Genomic DNA, 23,845 nt, shown 5'->3' with positions numbered 1-23,845 from the left:
AGATATAAAATAGAAAGCCAATTTGATGTAGTAGATAAGGCACTAGGCTAGAAACAAGCATTCTAATAGCTCCTTAGGCACAAATCAGTGGGATGACCTTGGGCCATTCACTCTCTCTCAGTCCCAGGAAAAAGGTAATGGCAAATAATTCAAAAATCTTGCCAAGAAAACTTCAATGATTTGTTCAGGCAGTTGCCAGGAATCAATACTACTTTGACAACACAAATATAAATAAAAATAAAATACAAAAATATTTAAATAAAATAAGTTCACTAAAATAATCTATTTCCCAAATGATCTAAATTGTCTATTTCAGCAACTAATGCTTAATATCAACACTTTACATTAGTACTGGATAGGTGGGCAAAGAAATGAGCAGCATAGCATATATGAAACCAAACTATGGACCTAATACATCCTCCTACAAAAAGACCTGGGCATTTTATAGCACAGGGATGACATCTGGCGTTTTGACTGTCCCTGAACGACCATAGCAATGGGAAGGCACTGGGGCAGCAATGGCAGCCCTCCACAACAGTTCCAGTTTCTCATGCAGCCCCTTGGGAAAATTAATTATTCACCCCTGTTCTACAAGGTAAAGCTTACTCTATGGGAGTATATGGAGAATTTACTTCACTAGAAAATCAGTGGGTAGAGGCCTAAGAAACAAATTATACTAGAAATCGGATAGTTTGTTCTGTTCTAGGCTCCCCCCCCCCCTCAAGCACTAAGCAAACCCTATGTCCTAGCAAAACCTCTTTATTAAATGAATGTGAATTTATTGCATTCACATTCAGCCAATGGCCTGGCAAACAGTCTTGCAAGGCATAACTATTAGCTCAGATCTTATCTACCTTGGAAAGCTGCCTGGTAAATATTTCCACACGCAGTGCTGACAGGGAAGGGCTGGGCACAGAGTCTCTAGGTTATACAGGCAGATCTTCACGAGGTAGAACAAAAAAACAAATTGTTTCCTATAAAAGCCCCCTCCCCTTTTGCTCCTCTTTTAATCCTTATGGGAGGGCCATTCATCATCCACCTGTGGCCTTACTCCGTCAATCCTGAGTTCTAAATTGTTCCTTCCTTTTGGCAGCATGGGCAGGCTGGGAACTGGATCCAGAAGCTCTGTGCCTCACTGTCGTCCAAGCCTGAAGGCAGCTGATAACTGCCAGCCTACCCCGGCCCCATTTCTGCCTCTAACGCAAAGCCCTCATCTGAGCCCTCATCTGAGCCCTCCTCAGACTCCAGCACTGGCCCAGTTTCCTCCCCAACCTCCTCGCTGTCCAACTCTGCTGCCAGCTCTCTGTCAGCTGCGGGCAGGTCACAACATACTTATCAGAATAAATAATGCTAAAGAGCCCAGGCAAAATATTAAATAATTTTAAAAAGAATCTAGACCAAGATTCATCTTTTTTCTATCGCATATAGATTCTGATGATAATGTAACTAGAAAAGAGAACAAATTTTCAAAAGAAATAGAGCGTTGTCCAAAAAACCCTCTTACCTTTCAGATACTGCCTCAACAGGCATTGATTGGCTTTCCACTGATCCTTTCAGTGTCTCTTCAGTTCTTGAAATACTTGCACTCAAATCATCACATTCTTCCATTTCAACATCTTGTACTCCAGTAGTCTTGCAACTTTGAATCTTGCTATTGTCCTCTAGTTCTGCCACAACAAGCTCTGCATTCTTAGTTTTAATAACTGGTTGAAGAAAAGCATCCAATTTTTGGTCCCGTGAGTCAGTGCGGATCATCTGATGAGCATAAACCTGCTCACTTCCTTGAATAGCTGATTTTGTTGATTTAACAACTTCAGTGGAAGAGATGGCAATGGCTGGTAACAATGTCTTCATTGCAGAAAAATAATGATGAAAGAGTATTTTAATGTTTCTACAAATTAAAATCCTTTTCCAACCTCTGTCTTACGTGAAACCTCTCTTAACTTTATATCACACAATTAAAACTATTAATGTATATTAAGATAATGTACTTGAATTTTTCAGTGATTCCACAGATTTTCAATGATTTGTCAAAAGATGCAATACTGATTCTTTATAACCCTCTCAATAAAGGAGAATGTTATTTAGCTCAGGGTTGAAATGAGGGGTCCTTGGTGGTCTCTGAGCTTGCTTGTTTTCTTGCAGACATTTCATTACCCAAACTAGGTAACATCCTAGCTTCTCATACACAACATAGTATAATTAATTTGGAATGATTTTCATAGGATTATTATTAATAAAACATATATTACTCATTTGAGGATAAAAGAATCCACTTACTTGAGTGAAATACATCCTCGATGAATTGGAACTTAACAATTTGCTCTCTATATGTTGTTGTACATGCTCCAGGATGCTGTCTTCATGGAGAAAATGAACTTCATGCTTTGTAGGATGCACATTCACATCCACATTCTGAGGTGCAATCTCAAGGCTATAAAACATTTTGAGAACAATAAGTGTAAGTTGTTCAAAGATGTGCTTGATTACAAATTTGCATTGTAACCAGAACTGTTTTTTCAAAACCAGAACTATACAAATCATAGGAATCCTTTAAACACACAACTGAGAGACATCTACTATATAGCCTGTCAAGCATCCAGACAGTATCCATGATATCAATCACTCCGAGACGTTATCTCTCCAATTGATTTATTAGGAACAGATCCGGCATGTTCAGAAGCAATTTCCCAAGTTAAAGCTTTTTCCCGTGTTACACAAAATCCACCTTCTCTCTTCCCACTTCTACTCTTCATAAATCACGAGAACCAATTAACTGCAACTGGAGATTCTTAATACCACACACAGAATAACCTTGAACTTTTCAACTCCTCTAACTCTCTAAAAATAAATATGTGGCAGCTGAATTTCATAGCTGACATACATAGCCTACTGTGCATTTTGAAACAAATGCAGATACAATATTAATACTATAACATTCATTTACTGTAGTTTATTTCCAGGCCTTTTCTTCGTAAGGAAATCAGAAAAGAACACACAAGACAATTAAGCAGAATAAACAAGCAAAGACAGAAGTAGTTCACAATATTTGACATTGAAGTTTAATTTAAAGACCTGCCCTAAATGCAAATAATGTTTATTAGATTTATATTTTTATATTTTGTTTCATGAGCTAAATGTGGTATACTTCTCATAAAAGAAACTGGAGGTTCACATAGAAAAAATATCTTTTGAATTATTTATTCATAAGAAGTAGTAGCAATCATAGTTTCCGAGAATAAGAGAACTGGCAGAAATATTCACAATATAGTAGCAAATTTATAATTTTACAGATTAACAATAAATTTTAAATTGTGCTTTGAAATGGACAGGCAGACCATAGATAAAACTGAAGCCTGGCTAACACATTTTGAACCAATGAAATTTGCAAAATGGTATTCAAAACCAAAGTCATATCTGTAATCCTTACAATAATCAAAGCAATAGATACCCATAGCATGAACCATCATAACAACTAGTGAGGTTCCAAAAGAAAAAAGTGCTGGCCCACCAATCCTAATTGGGCAAAGAGTTTCAGGTCATAGCTGGGACCTGAAATTCCAAGTTTAAGTCAGGATCCAGAAAAAAATTCTTAATTACATTTGTTTATAAAGATAGAACAACTTTTACCAACACTCTTGAACATTCAAACAAAAAAGAAGCACTTTCTTCTTATGCAGATTTAATTTCCATTCAGTAATCCTTATCCAGTCAAATACATATATCAAGCATAGTCCTGAGAACCTACATTTTTTGCTTATTAGGAAGCAAAAATAAGTCTCCTCTACCTGCCAAACTGAATTTCAACGGCAAAAGTATTTCTCAGTATTACCTTATATATAAAAATGGATACGTGTTTTTGGGTAAATAAGCAGCATATACAGTCTCTAGCCCTCTGCGCAAGGCAGTTGACTCTACCAATCGATCTGCAAAGACAATAGACAAAATTGTTTTAATTATCTTTTCCAAATTATCATTTAATATCCATTTCTGAATAAGCTTAGCTTTATATACAAAAAAAACCTATGCCAAATATATAATTAAAAAGTTAAATTTTATGACTGTAAAAATGTTCTTAAAAATTGTATGTAATCAGGACATCACATTCAACAAATATCCTTAAAAGACAAACTCAATGATTTGGAACCAAGATCTTTTTGTTTTAATGACAGAGTGCAGTGGGTGCAGAGTGTGTCTCCCTCCCTCGCCGTCAGCCTTACACTGGTGGGCATCTGCAAAAAGCTTTCAAGCCTTGTGGGTTGGAAGGTAAGGCTGATGGCGCTCAGCCCCTTCCCCAGCCCACATTTCTACCCAGATTCTCAGTAGCTCAGCTGCTGCAGGCAGCCAGGGATCATGTGGCTGTGCTGCTGGCCAGCTGCCTTCCCCACCCACTTATGGCCCACTCTTCAGCCTTACCTTTGCAATGAGCAGACCTTACCCACAACTCTTCACCCTTACGGTGAGCAGTCCTCCATGCGCCGGAAAGGTGACAACTGGAGGAGGGGCAATGCGAGCACAGCCAGTCACACAAGGACTGGTTGGGAGGGGAGGGGCAGGGGGCAGGGCTTAATCACCATTGCGTATGGGACAGTTGCATTGCCTCGGCGGGCTGTATCTGTCCCATGGGCCATGGTTTGAGGACCCCTGTGCTAGAGCAGTATTAATTAAATATTAAGGAAAACCAAAGTAGGTTGAAAATTACACTTCTAATATACTTCATTTTAACTATATTAAATCAAATCAACTTATACCTTGATCCAGGACCTTATTTGTTTCCTCAGATCCAAGCTGCATAATTAGTTGAAGACTACATTGGGCTTTCAGAAACATATTAGGGGTTATGTACACAAAAATGTATACATTTTTTCTTTTCCTTTTTTAACATTTCTATGAAGATTGACTATTATAATGCAAAAACATGAATGGGAGCTTTTTTTCTTCATTTTTAGATCAAGCTATTTCATTAAGATTTAGTGCTATAGTTATTGCTATTTTTTTAAAAAAATATTTTAACTTCAACACATGAACTATTTAGAAAAAAGAACACCAGTAGTTTCAGGATGGGATTAATGACAAAAATGGATCTCTAATGACTAAAAGTATTCCTTAAACATTCAGTGAAAATATGGAATTGAATATATTTGTACTTACGATTTACAAAAAGTAAAAAGATACACTTCTTCATGGAATAATTTGCATTTGTTACCAAACCTTTCATTTTAAAAGCCAATGTTGCATCTTCACAGCCCACTTTAATCAATTCTCTAAAGATATTAAAATAAAAATTATTCCTTTGTTTTTTAAATAAAACACCTTTAAGAACACACTAAAACTATTGTAATTAATAATTATTAAACATGCAGCACATATTCTGCTCATGATTCCACTGTTTTCTAATATATAACCCCAGATAAGGCCAGATTACATCTTCCATATCAGGGGTGTCAAACTCGATTTTATTGAGGGCCAGTTCAGCATTGTGATTGTCCTCTGGGGCTGGAGGGGAGGAGGAGGGGTGTGGCCAGAGTGGTCGCAGCCAACTGGGGGCATGGCCAACTTGACATTGCTCATGTGGGTGGTACCTGAGCACGGTTAGGGAATCAAGGGGTCTCCATTGGATGGGATATTTGTTCTGCAGGATGAGGAGAGGTCAGGCAGGGGGCGGGGCAGCTACAGTCAGAAACCATCAGCCACCATGCACTCACCACCCTTTGTGTGCAGGGGGGATGGTTTCTGGCTGTAGCCACAGCCTGTTTGGCCTCTTAGCTGGCCAGCTAGAAAAGGCTGTGGTGCTGAGTTTCATCATATTGACCCAGCCTTCACAAGCCCCACTCAACAGCATACTCATGAAGAAAAAACCCTTTTTATTTAGAAAGACAGGAATTCACAGTATTCATTGACAAAACTCCAGGTCCCATATCTGTAGGTGATTCACAAGCTGTACAGTTTCCGAATTCCCAGCAGAAAGCCTCAATTAGCACTTCAATCCCAACACAAAGAGTCCTGACCCAACACAAAGAGTTCTGGTTAGTGGCAAGGAAATTCTGGCAAGGAATCACCAGAGGAAACTATTCTGGAGCATGAATGGATGTCTCTGACAACCACGCCTCCCACACCCCACCTCCTTATATCCCAGCTAGGGAGGATCTTATTAACGTCTCCTTTTCCTAGATAGCTGGTCCTCAGTCCTGCATTGTTCTACTCTCCACACCTCTTTGCACATATGCACATCTGGGATAGTTCTTCCCCCTTTCTCATCTCTGGCCCCCAAAACAACTGTCTCTCTGCTTGAGCATGAGTAGATGGGCCCTGCTCTGCATCTGGCTCTGAGACCTTCTGTTCCTCAAAGACCTCTGCTGGCTCCAATGGAAACCCAAGCACCCCCTTCATTTCCTTTGACTCATCTGACTCGACTGCCATCTTCACTGGCTGTCAACGAACCACAACAGCACATGAGTGGTGCTTTGACAGCAAGCCTAGCAGGAAGAGGGAGAGGGTGCTGTGCTTCCCTGCCCACTACCAGACCCAACATGTGGCACCTGGCCAGGCTTCCCTAAAGCGCAGCAGATGGCAGGATAGAAAGAGGCGCCATCCTAAGGCTGGAGGAAGAGGTCCTTTCGAGGGAAGTGAGCTTTTGAGCCTCGAGCATCAGTTTGGGCAACAGCCTGCCGACTTGCCCCATGATCTCCGAGCCACTCTGCCACTTACAGGGTGGCCCTATGGAGCCAAAGTGTACCCATCCAGGCATGGCGCCTCTTTATGGAGCGGTGAAGGCTCGCTGGGTTTAGTCTCTGCTGCTGCCCCCTTCATCACCTCCTCCAGGCTTGTCAAGGAAGATTTCCATGGAAGAGACCCAGCGGAGGTTGGCCTGCCTCACGGGGTTGTTGGGAGCATGGGAAGGCAGGATCTATGCAGCTCCAGAGGGCAAGGGATGCAGAGCCTGGAGCTCCCATTGGGAAAGGGAGAATGGAGGGGGAGAGTGCAGCCACCATGAAGCTCACCTGCCCCTCATTCTCTGGCCAGGCCAAGAATGGCTACTCCAGCCACAGCATCAGGACTCTCCACCCAGCTCACCCTCTCCGAGCGGGGGGCTGTAACTGCTGCTGGATGCAGAGCAGATGGGAGAGCAAGAGGATCATGGGGCAGCGGCCAGAGGAGTGGGCTGGCACTCAGGTGGAGGGCTGTAATGGTGGGGCTGGTGAGGAGGGGGAAGCCTGCAGGATCGTTGTCTCTTGGGGAACAGGCCACTGATGGTGGCAGTGGCAGCTGGGTCCCCCTGATCCATAAGAGGTGGTGGCAGTGGCAGCTGAGGGGCAAGTGATGGGACGAGGCAACGCTGGCCCGTCACTCCTGTGCACACACACATGCATGCCGGGGATGCGGTGGGCAGGGCTTGTGCACATGTGTACCCGCTTCCTCCTGTGTGCACCGCGCATACCAGGATGGCATGTGCTGGGTCGAAGTGATGTGGCCATCCCCCTATAATTTCCAAGATAGCCACAGGGACCAGATCTGAACACATCGTGGGCCAGATCCAGGCCATGGGCCTTGAGTTGAAACCCTTGTTCTACAGTATATCTTTAATGATTATTACTACTACTAATCAGTAATTAAGTTTTAGATACAACAGTAATTAAAGTCACTGTAAAAATTAGTCGAAGTTCTTTACTCATAAAATAAAACTATGTTCAGATATTCTTATAGTTATTTTCATACCTCCTGTAGAAATTTTGTTTGTAATGTACAATTTTAGGGAACCGCCTTAAATTGTTTTTAGAAGCACACTGCCCACTTAAACTATAACTAGATAATCATGAACTAGCCTTTCATAAACTCCAAAGTGCCCTTCCCTTTACACTTTTGCATATGCAAAAAAAACCAAGAAATAATTATTTTAGAAGAGTCCATTCATTTTATCTATGAAGAAAAATAAGTTACTCCAATCATGCTCAAAAATCAGTTAACAAGATAATTACTATAAATCAGCTATCTCAAAGTGTTCTAACCCTTTTGTGCACTATTAAACATGTATATATTATGACTAGCTCGATACCCATGCTTCGCTACGAAACTATGTGGTCAGGCTTAATTTTGGGGGAGGAAAATAAGGGGGGAAAATTCTGTCTCTGCCTACCAGCATCCATCGATATTCATCTGGGTAGCATCCTGTCAGTGTGTGAGAGAGTTGAGGGCTATTTGGAAAGTAAACAGTATTTGCTGTGCGAGCAAGAAGGTAACAGCAAGGAGTCTGGGCGTGGCTTAGGTCAACCGTTCTCTACTAAAGTTGCTTGGTGCTGTGAAACTAAAACTGAAACTCCACTCCTCTGCTTGAGTTTTGCATTTGGAACAGATTTCTTTTCAGGTAGGGAGGAGTATTCCTTAGCATCAGAGCATGTTAATAATATATGAAATACTAATACTCTGATGGTCATTTTGAAAAATCCCTTCTTAGTGAGCACTTAGAAGCCAAGAGAAACATACATGCCAAATTTCAAGTTTGTAGGCTTCACGGTTCTGGAGAATTTGTGATGATGTGTGAGTGGCATTTCGCATTCATAGATAGATAGATAGATTTGGGAGAAGTGCTAAATAATGTTATCTTGAATCCATTTATTTCAAGTAATGCTTTTTTAAAAAGCCAATCCATTTCATATGGCCCTTAAATAAATTAAACTAAAACTAATTTGTTTAATCTTAAACACAAATTTGCTAGTTTGGTTGGTCTTAAGCAGCCGCATCATTTTTTATGTGGAAAAGGAAAAGGGGAAGGGATGAAAGCAGGGAATCTAGGCCGCTGCTTTTTAGTTGATAAAGCTTTTTTAAAAAAAACTTTAAAAATAAATATTTTACAAACCTAGGAGGTGTTGGCAAACCCTAAAATGATTGCCTGGTGATACATTTGTGCAGAGACACTATGATTCTGGTCTCAGGTTTAGATGATAATAAGATCTAAACTACACTAGTCTAAACTAATGAATATCAGAACATCAATAGATGCAAGGAATCTTATTCAAGCCTTGCCCAACTATTATTTATCTATTTATATCTCACTTTTATTATTTTTATAAATAACTCAAGGTGGTGAGCATTCAAAATAGTCCTTCCTCCTGTTTTCCCCACAAAACAACCCTGTGGGGTGGGGTGGGATAAAAGAAAGTATCTGGCCCAAAGTCACCCAGCCGGCTTCCATGCCAAAGGAAGATCTAAAACTCAGTCTCCTGTTTATTACCTGGTGCCTTAACCATTAAACCAAATTGGCTCCCTGTGTATTAACACCTGCTATTTTAATTTTAAAAGATAGTTAATATGCATCCAAAAAGTTATTTAAAATTTGTTGTAAGCATTTATATCTTTAAGCTATGTTCTTTCACAAATCAAAAGTGAGCAGATTTATCAAGAGAAAAATGGGAGCAGATTAAGCAATGCAAAAAACCCTCAATGATCAAATAGAATAGAATAAACTGGAAGGTCTTCTAGTCTAGTTCCCTGCTCAAGCAGGAGAACTTACACCATTTTAAATAAGTGACTGTCTAGACTCTTCTTAAAACCATCCAGTGATGGAACACCCACGATTTCTGGAGGCAAGCTGTTCCACTGGTTAATTGTCCTCACTGTTAGGAAGTTTCTCCTTAATTACAACTTGCTTCTCTCTTTGGTTAGTTTACAACCATTATTTCTTGTCCTGCCCTCTGGTGTTTTGAAGAATAATTTTACCCCCTCTTCTTTGTGGCAACTCCTCAAATACTGGAATACTGTTATCATGTCACCCCAATTCTTCTTTTCTTTAGACTAGCCAAACCCAAACCCTGTAGTCATTCTTCATGTTTTTGTCTCCAGGCCTTTGATCATCTTACTCTTTTCGGAACTTTTTCCAAAGTCTTAACATCTTTTTTGTAGTATGGTGGCCAAAATCGTTTGGAGTATTCCAGGTGTGGTTTTACTAAGGTTTTATAAAGATGTACTAGTACTTCACATGATCTTGATTCTATGCCGGTTTATACAATCCAGAATTGTATTAGTTTTTTTGCAGCAGCTGCACACTGCAGGTTCAAGTGACATTCAAGTGATCCTCCACTAGGACTCCAAGGTCCCTCTCACAGTTACTGTTTTTGAGCCAGGTCTCACCTAATATATACGTATATCTTTGATTTTTTTCCTGCCTAAATGTAAAACTGCTTTTCTTCACATTGAAATGAAACTGGATAGGGCCCATTGTTCAAGTCTGTCAATATATTTTTATATCCAGAACTTGTCTTCTGGGGTGCTGGCTATTCCTGCCAGTTTAGTGTCATCTGCAAATTCAATGAGTTACCCTTCCATTCCCTCATCTAAGTCATTTATGAAGATATTGAAGAGTACTGGGCCCAAAACAGAGCCTTGTGGTATTCCTCTACTTCTGTCCATGTGGATGTAATAACATTAAGAACTACTAATTGAGTATGGTTGGTCAGCCAGTTACAAATCCATCTGGTAATGATGGTGTCTATTCCACATTTCTCTAGCTAACCCAGAAGTACGTTGTCGTCTACTTTGTCAAATCCTTACTGAAATCTATGTATACTATGTCCACAGCATTTCATTGGTCTACTAATTTAGTGACTTTATCAAAGAATGAAATGATTGTTTGGAATGATCTGTTCTTAACAAACTTGTACTGGCTACTAGTTATAACTTAATTTGCTTCTAGTTGTTCGCAGATCTCTTTTTTATTATCTTTTCTAGAATCTTCCCAGGTATTGATGTTAAACTGCTTGATCTGTAGTTTCCTGGGTCTGTTCCCCTCCCCACCGCCCTTTCTTGAAGATGGAAACCACACCAGCCCTTATCTAATCCTCAGGTAATTCCTGGTGCTCCAGGTTTTTTGAAAGATATGGTACAATAGTTTTGAAAAAACATCTGCCAGCTCCTTCAGAATTCTGGGGTGTAATCTGTGAGGTCCTGGTGATTTATATTTGTCAAGGTCAGATAGGTATTCCCTTATTATTTTCTTGCTTATTTTAATTTTTCTTTCTAGATTGTCTTTTACAGTAGTAATGTTGTTTTTTTTTTGATGCATTGGGCTATAAACTTTTTGCTTGAAGACTGATGTAAAGAATGTTAAGCAGCTCTGCTTTTTCTCTACTGCCTGTTACTTCTTTGCCATCTTCTCTCTTTAGTGGACCTTCTGTTTCCTTGACTTTTTTGTTATTAATACATTGGAAAAAATCTTTATTATCTTTTACTTTTGTTGCACATCTTTGTTCATTCTGAGCCTTTGCTTTCCTGACTTCATCTTTGCAATGTTCTGGCTATCTGCTGATAATCAGCCTTAGTTAAGTGTCCCTCTTTCCATTTTTGCACTTGTCCTTTTTGTCTTTCAGTTTGGGCAGCCTTGCTAGTTTCTTCTTTGATTTCTTGTTTTGTTTTGTTTTGAGTGGTATTGTGCTGGGCTAGACTTTTCAGTTTCCCACGTTTCTTGACTTGTTTTTCCCTTTAGGATTTTCATCCATGGAATCTTTCCTAGGCTCTGAGTTTGTTAAAAAAAACCCTCTTTTAAAGTTTAAGACACTGTTTGAATTATTTTCTATTGCTTGTGTTTGCATTATATTGAACTCCAGTATGATGTGGTCACTTTCATCCAAGGTTCAACTTCAGCTTCAACTTCCTCAATCACTTTTTCTCTATTAGTAAGAATTAGATCCAGTATAGCTTTACTTCTAGTTCCTCCTCTACCTTTTGGATGACAAAATTATCGGCTAGATTAGAAATTAGTCTCCCAGTTGATATCTGGATAGTCTCCCACTACTATTGTGGTATGCTTCCTCCATACATTTGTTAATTGGTTGGCAAAGATTTCATCTATTTCTTCTGATTGGTTGGGCGGCCTGTAATATACACCTATGGCAATGTCACTTTTCCCCCCCTTTTATATTGACCCATATTTTATCTTTGATTGTGTGCATTTCTGTAGTATGTAGTGAGTGATCTCTTACATATAGTGCAACTCCACTTCCTTTTTAAAAAATGTTTCTCTTGAGCAATTTGTATTGATTCAAGTCCATTTCAGTCATGGGTTTCATCCCACCAGGTTTCTGTAATGGCTATGTCATAACTGCCTTTGTGTACTATTGCTTCTAGTTTATCCTGTTTGTTTCCCAAGCTTTGAGCATGTGTATATAAGCATTTAAGACTTTTATACCTCTCCTTGGATACGTTTCCTGCATCTCCTAGTTGTTGAGTTTTTCTTTTTTCTCATCACTATCTACCTTATTATTTATTTTCTTGGGATTTATGATTGGTTTTGTGTTCCAGAGATTTTAAAGATTGGTCAACCTCACCCTTCAATTTTAAAAAGCCCTTCTGATTAGTTGGACCAATCTTTTTCTGAGTATATTTTTCCTTGATTTCGTGAGGTGCAGCCCATCCCTGTATAATTTGGGTATTCTTTGGTCATAAAGCACATACATGGAATAGTATCAGTCACCTGTTCCATGAGTTTCTTTTTGCTGGTTCTTTTGGGGGTAAAAAAATTATGTTTCTTTCTCTTTTTTTCTATCTTTTTTTCTGCCTTTTTGTGCTTGTTTATTATTCATTTAACTTAGTCTCTTGGGTAGGCCTCCTGGATGAGCTGGGCTTCTCAGGCCTCTTGGGTGCAGCTGGGCTTCTCTCTCTCCCAATTTCTTCAGAAATTACCCCTTTCAGCACAACCCAATAGCTCTCTTCAGAAAAGAGACACAACAGAAGAGATCATCTTTAGCTACCTCAGCCAACTAATTTCTCTAATCTTCCTCTTTCCTTTTTCCAGTCTTTTTTTCCTTTTTCTATTAGTTATCTTTCCCTCTCCACCTCTTCTCCTACCTAGTTTAATAGCAATTTTTCTCCCCACAATGTAACTTCCTCCATTGCTGCCATCTTGGAAAGCACTTCATGATCATGTAAGCCTACTTCTGCTAGCTTAACAGAAACAGTAACTGTTCAGTCCAAAACTATAATTACCATTTCTATACCGAAGAACAATCTCTCTCTGATCTCTATGATATAGCTAAGAAAAATTCTACAAGAAAAAATAATAACCCTTCTCTTTCTGTATTATCTGTTTTGATTATGGGAAAGATTCTTCCTATTACTATAAGGGAAGATCTCAAAGAACTGAAAACTTAGTTAAGGATGTTTTGTTTGAAATAGATACAACCATTCATGAAAGGCACACCTGCCTGATTTTTTTAGTCTAATCAGTCCTTTCAGCACAACCCAATAGCTCTCTCAAGAAAAGAGACACAACAGAAGAGATCATCTTTAGCTACCTCAATAATTCCATGTAATAAACCTATTTTTTTTTAAAGTGAATTATATCTCATGTCTCCAGGAACTGAGATGGCATACTCAGTACTTTCCATTTTTTCCAACAAAATCTTTGAATGCTTATCTATTGTATTTTCCATAAATTGACACTTTTCAACATTTTTAGCTGGGATGTTTATTTTAAGTGGTAGAATTTATGTACCATTCCTCCAGGAATTCTTGTGGCATATAAAGCATTCTTCCTCCAAATTTTCTCATAATAGCAACCTTGAGATACCGTATGTTAACAACTAATGCCTATGCAAAATCCTTCAGTGAATTTTTAAGGCTGAAGATGTCTTGAACCTACTTTCCATTTATTATAGCATGTGAATCATACTACACTAAAATTATGGGCATAGTAATACTCATAATTAGATTATAAGATACATCACATTTTAACTATACCTGCTAACAGCATTTCCAAAGACAGACCGAATATTGTCGATAGCTGTATTACTTGACAGTGTTCTTACATCTGCAACTGTATCACCTTGCTACAAAGAGAAGATAGCATGCAATTACCAATGCTTTTAATACATATGAAAAAAGTAGATGAATAAAAATTCACAGAATTTTCCTGGGATTTTGTGCATCTTTTATAAGCATTTTGCTTCTAAAATCCCCTTTTCTAAGATGGCAAGATTTAAGGTCCCTGCTCTAAAACAAAACAGCTCGTATGATCTCGTGTGAAAACTTAATTTTTTTCTTTCATTCCTAATCTTATCAAAGCAACGTCATCATTATTCTTGACTCTGGAGAACCAACTTTCAGTGTATCTTTTTATAAATGTTTTATAATAAGTATAAGAAAATTAACTATCTTTCATGTAACATGTTAACAGATCAGCCTGGAAATATATCTCCTTGAGCTTTGTTTAAATTAAAGAAAGATTAAGGTGACAGCAAAAGAATTCTGAACAGCATCTGCTTTTAAATGTCAACCATATACACATGCTACTCAAAACACTTAATGCATCTCTTTCTGTCACACTTTTGGAAATTAGTGGATGTAGTTTTTTGCTTCTAATAATATGAGCTGGATTGCAATATTTATAAAACCCTTTTTAGATGTAAGTTCACTCTCCCACAAGATAGAGGACTTGACGCCTTCTTTTTCCCTTCCCCACAACCTTGTATCAGTGGCTTTCTCCCTTAGCCTCTGATACTTGGTAATATTGAACAAAATAAGGGCATAAGGCAGGGACCAGAATAAAGTATAAGTAGTTCCAGACTTACAATCATTCATTTAGTGACCATTCAAAGTTGCAATGGCGCTGAAAACATGAGTTATGACATTTTTTCACAATTACAATTTTGCAGTACCTCCATGGTCATGTGATCAAAATTCGGGGACTTGACAACTGGAATGTATTTATGGTTCATCTTTTGTAACTTTCTGATAAGCAAAGTCAATGGGAAAGCCAGATTCACTTAATAACCATGTTATTAATTATCAACTTGAATTCCTTGATAAATGTGGCAAGAAAGGTCATAAAGTGGGGCAAAATTCAGTTAACAACTGTCTTATTTAGCATTGGAAATTTTGGGCTCAACTGTGGTCATAAGTCAAGGATTACCTGTACATTGTTACTGAAAACCAGGAGAGAAACCTGGCAGTGGATGCTACTCTGTCTGAAAACAATCAATTAAAAAGGCAGAAACTTGTACCACTGATTTGCTCATTTAAGTCCCTTTCTCTGGAATCTTCTCTCTTTTCACCCGACCTCTGCTTTAACATTACTTTTCCCTTTCTCTTTTTATATAAGATCTCATCTGTTAAAAACCAAAACCAATAAAAGATAAAAATCACCTCAGTGGTGTCTGAGCTGCTTTCAACTAGAACCGTGATGGCGAACCTATGGCACGTGTGCCAGAGGTGGCACACAAAACTCTGTGGGTACGTGAATTGTCACCCCAGCTCAGTTCTGTTGTGCATGTGCCTCCTGCCAGCCAGCAGATGTTCAGGTCCTGCCGTGCGTGCTCGGGAGGGGGCACGTGCACAGGAACGCGCACACGTGTGGGGCCGGGATGCATGCGCAGGGGATGCATACATATTGTATTTGTGGATGCGCATGCACACGCTTTGGGCACTTGGTGCTGAAAAGATTGGCCATCACTGAACTAGAACATTAAATAATCTGGTCACAGGTACCAGCAGGTTTCTTCTTGGGCCAATGAAGAGGGCCAATCAATAGATTTTTGTACATCTGGTTATGGTACCTGAGCTATGCAATTCCTGCAGAAGTCCCCATTCTTAACATAAGGACTAAAGTTAGTCAGCTCCACAGCATTTCTATTGTAGACTTGACAGTGTTGTGCCTGCTTCTTAATACATGATTTTTGTCAGAAAACATAATGATTTTTTTCTGAATTATTTTGGTGATAAAAGAAATTGATATTTACAATATTTTCCTTTGTAACCTACCTGGCTGGAATATCCAATCTAATTATTAAACAGCTGTGCCTCTGTATGCTTCAATGAATACAGATGTCGTAGAATTACAAATGTAATAGAGCCTGCCCATTCCATTCGTAACCTGAGGATTTGTGGGAGTGAATCTTGTACCTTGAACGTGATCACTCCTTCCTTTCACCCATGCATTTGCTAATCGAATATGTGGCTCATTAAGTGCACGTAAGGTATCTTGGGGTGGGGAAAGCCATGAGGGGGCCTAGTGATGGAACAGGTCATCTGCTTCAGACCATCAAAGCCTCCCTCAACCACAGATATCTCATTCTCCCTCTCCTGGGATCCCCACAATCGGTGTGTCCCCCCAATCTTGCCACACCAAGTAATTTACCTGATGAAGATCTGTCTTCTCTACAGCCTGTTTCTTTGCCTGCTCCCTATTTTATCGCCAAAGCCTTCCTCAAGCAGTTTGGTGGCGAAAAAGGAGGTCAGGAATGGAACGTGTGGCCCTTCACACCTCCTTTTTCATCACTGAAGCCTTCCTCAAGCAATTTGGGGATAGGAAAGGAGGCCCAAAATGGTGCGTGCGGTCCTCCGCACCTTTTTTGTTGGTAAAGCTGTCCTCAAGCAGTTTGGTGGTGAGGAAGGAGGCCTGGAATGGTGCATGCAGCCCTCTGGGCCTTCTTTTTCATCAACAAAGCCATCCTCATACAGTTCATGGTGAAAAAGGAGGCCTAGAACTTTGAATGTTTGCTAAGGGAACGCTCGTAACCTGGGGATTACCTATACTTTATATCTACAGGTAACTCAACTTATGGCCACAACTGAGACTGGAATATTAGTTGCTGAACAACACATCATTAAGCAAGACACCCACACAACTGTTTTGCTCAGTGGCTGCAATCCTAGCATTCTTGGTTTCAATCGTTAAATGATCTCCCGGATCATTAAGCAGATGCAGAGAAAGAAGTGCCTGCCAAATTCAACTCCTTTCTATGTGTGGAAGGGAACTGTTTTGGTGGGCTGAAGGACCTTTGGGATATGAGCTCCTTTTCTGCACCTACCAAAGTAGCTCAGTTCCACTCTTTCAGCCAATCCCCAGACACAAGAGGGTGTTGTTTTAGCAGGCAGCAGCAACTTGCAATATTCCTTGGCAGTCTCCCCCATTTACTTTCTGGGGAAGCTGACAAAAATTGTAAATAGTTCACAGGGCTCTTAGCAACTGATTGTAACTGCCAATAAATTGCCAAGCACCCAAGTCGCAATACATGAACACACAGGTGGTGGTGCAATATTTTGTGATGGTCAGAAGTGCCTTACAGGCCATAAAGTACCCTTGCTGAGGGCATCATGATTTTAGACCATCATTAAACAAATGGACACAAATCTGTAGTTAGTACTAGAATATTAAGTTTGTTTCTATAATCAATATTATACAATATGTTGCGGTCATATGTCAGTATAATCAGAGGTGGTATTCAGTTGGTTCAGACCAGTCCTGGCGTACCAGTAGTGGAAATTTTGAGTAGTTCAGAGAACCAGCAAATACTACCTCTGGCTGGCCCTACCCACCTCCACCATTTCCTCTCCTATATTCCCTTGTCTTTTAACTCAGCTGATTCGTGCGGCAGAATGAATTGCCGCGCCTCAGCTGAGCTAAAAAACAGCTCACCTCACCAGCACTGACACAGAGGGTGGTTTTTGAGTGCTGCATGCGAAGCAAGCTCTCATAAAACCAGTAGGAAAAAAATTGGAATCCACTACTGGGTATAATGTGTTGTTGGAGCTAGTTTTGGGGATTGCAAATGTTTGTTATACTAGACAACGTAATTAGTACAGGAGATATGGAGGACGTTGACTGGTTGTCAAGGACTTTATGTATACAAAAAAAAAAAAAAAGAACCCAGCTCAAGAAGATTAACATAACATCCATATGCAAACTATTAGAATATAACATCCACATGCACACTTCTAGAATCATCTATTTAGATTTAGATTTTCTTCCTACATATATATTTATTAGAATGTAGATTTAAGGAACCTTAATAAACAGTTACTTGAAATAATTGTTAATAATTTAAAGACTCTGAAAACAAAAATAATCTCTTATACTTTTTAAAATGAGCTTGATCTAAACATTTACTCCCTAGAGGTTTCTTAATTATTAAACATTCAAATATAATACTATTTTAAAAATATTGAAGAAAAATTAAAAAAAATACCTTTTTAACAGAAAAACTGATGCCAGAATTGTGAATAGCATACCTAGTGTGTAGAATATATAAAAAGAAAAACAAATGTAGATAACCAGACAGACATTGAAAAAACTATTATTGAAGCATGTGTAAACTGATATTGATATATCAAACTGAATATGAGTTAGGCCTAATCCATAAAAGGTGGATGGAAGGCACATGGCTGTCACAGAATGGAATAGGACTGTATACTGTATCTTGTATACTGTATCATGTATACTGTATCTTTTCCCCATAGTAATATATGATAAAAGTAAGCAGGCATCATGGCATCAAATATTGTATTTCACTGCCTGCAAAGCAACAATAATGAAGTGGAACAATTTTTTTAACATGATAACATCAGGACACGTTTAAGTTTCATTATATATTAAGAGCTGCTAAATGATAAGTTCTAAAATTAAATAAGCACATTCTGAGGAATGTTTAATGACTTCCGGATGACATCATGGTGAGACAGCCAGGAAAAAGCAGGGCACCGCTAAGCCTAGATGATTTCTCTTCACCTGGGAGCCCTTAGGGGCCAAAGTCACTCTTGACGGTGTGGCAGAAAAAGGAGGGATCCCTTGTCAATCACGAGAAGACATCAGTCTTCTCACTAGATCTGAGGGCACCCTCTAGACTGACACAGGAAGGGCCAGCCATACTGGTCCAATCGAAGCCTATGACAACCAAAAGAGAAAGCACGAACTAGTTGATCCGTGGACAGCGAGTGGGTGAGACTTTTCCATTCTCTACCTTGGGAGATTTATTCTCGAAATAAAGATATTTTTGAAACTAAGGAACTCTTTTAAGGCTAGAGGTAGGGATTTTTATTCCCACCTCTAAAAGGACTGTAGAGTTAACACTTAAAGAGACAAACAACAGATCCAGAAAAGAAACAGAATTCTAAATGGAAGAATATTAAATATTATATAAAAAGATTGGATTGGAATACTATAACTTAGAAAGTAACCTAAAATATTGAAAATACTTTTGAATACTTGGAATGACTTTCTTTTTAAGTGAACTATTTGACAAGTAAAGTTTAGCTTTAGCCTTAAAAGCTCGAAGATAAAGCTGGAACGACATCTACTGGTGAAAAAAAGTTATTACACAGATTGAAGTGAACGGGGGGGGGGGGAGCAGGGGAGAGGGAGGGAAGACAAATAAAATTGAAATAGATAAATAGGAGAGATAACACCACAATGCCATTTAATTTTTTGTTGGGGACAGGAGGCATGTTTTGAAGCTCGTTCAATCTTGTGGATTATAAATATTGTTGGATTTGTGGAACTGTTTAGTTACTGAGTGAATTGGTTTTTGTTTTGATTTTTTGGTATTTTCATTGGTTTTTTGGACTGATATTGGGGAGTTTGGAGAGCCATTCTGGATTACAATCATCGTTTGATCGAATAATCGGAGAAGTGAGAGAAGAAAAGTGAAACATTATACACACATCTGGACAAGACATTGAAAGAAAAAGTTGGATTATAAAAATGGTTGACTTTAAACTATCTTTTTTAAAAGATAGATTTAATATTGGAGTTTATATAAGTTTAAAACCAAATTGTAACAGAGTATCAGTGTGGATAAAAATGATTTTTTCAAAAAAATCAAAATATTAGATTTTTGAATTTTAAATTGGATTTTTTAAATTTAAATTGGATTTTTATTTTTATCAAATTTATTTTAATAAAATGCTTTTGAAGTAAAAATCTATCTATAGTTTTCTATTTAAGATACATTTAGTTTATTCAGCATGAAATGGAGCTTAGTTATATAGCATGAGGCTGTATATTCCACAAAAATTTACAACTCATTCAAGCTCTGCAAGCTAAATAGCAAACCTTATTTTGTCTGTAAATAATAATATTAAAGATTCTAACTACCAGCAAGAATGAGGCCTTATATTTAAAGAGCGCCTGTCACCTGTTTAGATCCATCATGGCAGTGTCTGTTAGTGGGCATCCGCTCACCAGCTGTCCCATTAAAGTGAATGGAACTGTCACTGAGGCAACAGCAGGTCAGAGGAGGAACTGCTGTGGGACAGAGATGACAGTTGCTCTTTTAAAATTACGATTAAAATTGATTTAAATCATGGCTTTTTACTAGTGATTTAAATAATGATTTAAATCAAATCCACCCTGCCATTGTCCCCATTACTATTCATATTAACATTGGATGTGTTAAACAGGAATATTAGACAAGATCCAGAAATAAAAGGCATGGAAATAAGAAGGGAAAAATATAAATTACAAGCATTTGCGGATGAATTGGTATTATCTTAGAAGAATCATTGGAAACTGGTCCTGTTAATGAAAAGAATACAATATGGAGAAGTAGCAGGATTGAAAATAAACAATGAAAAAACTGAAATAATAGTTAAAAACCTTACAGATAAACAGAAAACTGAATTGACAAAGAAGATAGACCTTCAGATAGTTAAGAAAGTAAAATACTTGGGAATATATTTAACAGCAAGATGTGGAACAATCAAAGAAGATAACTATATAAGACTACTGCAACAAATTAAACTGGATTTGGAGAAATGGAAAAATTTGCAATTATCAATGGCAGGAAGAATTGTTGTTGATCGTTGCAAAGTCATGTCTGACCCATCACGACCCCATGGACAACGTTCCTCCAGGCCTTCCAGTCCTGTATCAATCCCCCAGAGTCCATTTAAGCTCACGCAGACTGCTTCAGTGACTCCATCCAGCCAACTCATTCTCTACCGTCCCCTTCTTCTTTTGTCCTCAATCATTCCCAGCATTAAGGCTCTGAATCCTTCCTTCTCATTAGGTGGCCAAAGTATTTGAGTTTCATCTTCAGAATCTAACCTTCTAAAGAACAGTCAAGATTGATCTCCTCCATGACTGGCTGATTTGATTGTCTTGCAGTTCAAGGGGCTCCCAGGAATCTTCTCCAGCACCAAAGTTCAAAGACCTCAACTCTTTGGCGCTCAGTCTTCCTTATAGTCCAACTTTCACAGCCGTACATTGCAACTAGGAAAAACCATAATCTTGACTATATACACTTTTGTTGGCAGGATGATCTCTGCTTTTTAGTATGTTATCTAGGTTTGCCATAGCTTTCCTTCTCAGGAGCATCTTTTAATTTCTTGGCTGTAGTCCTCATCCATGGTGATCTTGGAGCCCAGGAAAATAAAACCTGTCACTATCTCCATTTCCTCCCCATCTATTTGCTAGGAATTGAGAGGGCTGGATGCCATAATCTTAGTTTTCTTAATGTTGAGTTTCAAGGCAACTTTTGCATTCTCCTTCTTTATCTGCGTCAAGAGGCTCTTTAGTTCCTCTTCACTTTCTGCCATTAGAGTGGTGTCATCTCCGCATCTGAGGTTGTTGATATTTCCCAGCAATCTTATTTCCAACTTGTGATTCATCTAGCCCCACCTTTCTCATGATGTGCTCTGCATATAAGTTAAATAGACAGGGTGACAGTATACAGCCTTGCCGGATTCCTTTCCCAATTTTGAACCAATCAATGGTTCCATGTCCAGTTCTCACTGTTGCTTCTTGACCTGCATATAGATTTCTCAAGAGACAAATAAGATGGTCTGGCATTCCCATCTCTTTGTCATGATCCACATTACAAAGGCTTTTAGCATAGTCAATGAAGCAGATGTTTTTCTGGTAACTCCCTAGCTTTCTCCATGATCCAATGTATGTTGTCAATTTCATCTCTAGGTAACAAGAATAGCAACTATAAAAATGAATATTTTGCTGAAATTACTTTTTTTGTTTCAAACAATCCCTATAAAAGTAGAAAGAAAAATACTTTGATGAGCCAGCACAATAATTTTGAATTTTATTTGGCAAGGGAAAAAAGCTAGAATAAGATTGAGAATGTTGTAAGATTCTAAGAATAATGGGGGTTTGGGGCTACCAGATTGGGAGCTTTACTACCAAGCTTCTGCATTAATGTGAATGAAAGAATGGATAACTCTAACATAGAAGATTATTGTTTTGGAAGGTCATGATCTCCAGTTAGCATGCTTTTCTATAGTATGATAAAAACAAGATTCACAGATATTTTCATACATTATATAAGGAATGCTCCACTTTTAGGGTGAAAAGCTGAAAGCAAAAATTTATATGAAAATAGCAGGTTGACTTTCAACAATGGAAGCATTTATTCACCCAAATTTAGTAAACCTGAAAAAAAATTAATATATAGATATTTTGAATGAAGATGGGGAACTTAAAACCAAATGAGAACTACAGAATCAAGGTGTTGATTTGTCATGGTGGCCACGTATGCAAATGCAAACAAGGTATGAGAAAGATTTAAGACTTATAACTTTTATAAAGAGCAAATAACGTTAGCCACAGATGAAAAGCTAATAAAATATATAACTTCTTATTAAGTTTAAAAATGGAAGATGAGCAGGTAAAAGAGAAAATGATAGTATGGGCAAAAAATGTTGGATATACAATAGGATTGGATAATTGGCAAAAGATCTGGGAAAGAGACTACAAATTGACAATGGCAACTACTTATAAGAAAAACTTGTGCAAAATATTCTAACCGCTGGTGAGGTTAGCAAAGATGTTTAAAAACAGATCCGGCAAATGTTGAAAATGTAATCAAAGACCGGGCACATGATACATGTGGTGGACATGTCCAAAAGCAACACAAGTTTGGATGAAAATGCACACATGGTTAGAAAAAATGTTAAAACAGCATATAGAGTATAAGCCAGAATTATTTTTGTTAAGCATAATGCCAGAAAAATATGAGAAAGAGAATGTATATTTAATATTACATGTCTTGACAGGAGCAAGAATTGTATTTGCACAGCACTGGAAAAATGAAGAACTGTGGAGAAATGGACAGACTGACACTGAAGATTAAAAAAAAAAAGAAGACAAAGACTATTTTTGAACATGGGTCTTGTTTTACAAATGGCTAGACAACAGAGGTAGAAACTAGGAACTGGAAAAATAGTATTATATAAGCAAGTTAACCCAGACAACACACTGTTCACAAAACATTTATGTATGTAAAGAGAAAATGTATAAATAATTAAAAAATTTAATGTGCACATTCTGAGGAATATTAAATGACTTGTAATCAACTATATGTCTCGGAATGAAAGTTCTATTATCATTTGGCACAGCCTTTGTTGGCTTTACAACCATGAGAATAGAATAAATTCACTAGGCCAATTAGTGTTAGCGCTTTTACAGTTACTTTCAAATATTTGTATCAATTGTTCCTGAGTTTTCCTCAACGATTATGAGAATATCTTCTCAAATCTATGATCCAATTGTTATCTCTATTGCTACATGGCTTTTTAATTTATCAAATATATAATTCTTGGCTAAAAGGAGAAGAATGTTCCAATCTAACAAAAAGCAACTCTCCTTTTAAGTAGATCACCTGCTGACAACGTCCAGTATTTTTGCATATTCTTCACAAGGATTTTTAAAAGCTTTTCTCCTGGTGGCTACATTGTAAAATAGATCTTCAACCTATCGAGGGAAACAACAGAGTTTAATACAAACAAACAAAAAATTCAAAAACCAAAGTAAGGTTACAAGAATAGTATTTTATTGTGAAGCATAAAAAAAGAAAATTTTGCCAATCACATAGAGTATTCACATAGTTTGTCTTGCTCCACTTAATCCTGCTCTATTTGTCTCAATGTTTTCTAGGACCCACAATATTGTCTCTCCCTGCAAGGTCTAGAAAAATATTATTTGAATGTCATGAAGCAGCATATCACTGTATTTAAATTCAGCCTCTGCTTTTACATGAGACTTTTACATTAATACAAATATCAATTGCAATACACTATGAATATAAGATAATATAACCTAATTGAAAAAGTTTCTGGTTATGGTGTAATAAAA

The 23,845-nt window shown here is 38.1% G+C and overlaps 1 protein-coding gene across 7 annotated transcripts in view; it reads right to left on the bottom strand.

Moving 5' to 3' along the window:
- MLH1 (mutL homolog 1) overlaps nucleotides 1-23,845 on the bottom strand; it is a 67,545-nt gene that overhangs the window by 17,289 nt on the left and 26,411 nt on the right. For 6 of the 7 annotated variants that reach the window (XM_026720597.2, XM_087918201.1, XM_087918202.1 and 3 more), the window contains 7 exons: nucleotides 23,373-23,464; nucleotides 17,955-17,997; nucleotides 13,729-13,817; nucleotides 5,152-5,264; nucleotides 3,833-3,926; nucleotides 2,281-2,434; nucleotides 1,505-1,848 (listed from right to left, as the gene is read on the bottom strand). In XM_026720597.2, coding sequence (XP_026576382.1) covers nucleotides 1,505-1,848; nucleotides 2,281-2,434; nucleotides 3,833-3,926; nucleotides 5,152-5,264; nucleotides 13,729-13,817; nucleotides 17,955-17,997; nucleotides 23,373-23,464 — 929 coding nt within the window. Of the gene's footprint in view, nucleotides 1-1,504; nucleotides 1,849-2,280; nucleotides 2,435-3,832; nucleotides 3,927-5,151; nucleotides 5,265-13,728; nucleotides 13,818-17,954; nucleotides 17,998-19,898; nucleotides 20,020-23,372; nucleotides 23,465-23,845 lie in introns of those variants that run through there. The other variant, XM_087918204.1, reaches the window with a different exon arrangement.

The sequence above is a fragment of the Pseudonaja textilis genome, chromosome Z, assembly GCF_049901715.1.
Source record: "Pseudonaja textilis isolate UNSWEBS1 chromosome Z, rPseTex1.2, whole genome shotgun sequence".
In the NCBI taxonomy this organism is placed as follows: Eukaryota; Metazoa; Chordata; class Lepidosauria; order Squamata; family Elapidae; genus Pseudonaja; species Pseudonaja textilis.
Note: the sequence above shows the minus strand (reverse complement) of the source record. Positions and strands in the feature narration are given on the sequence as shown.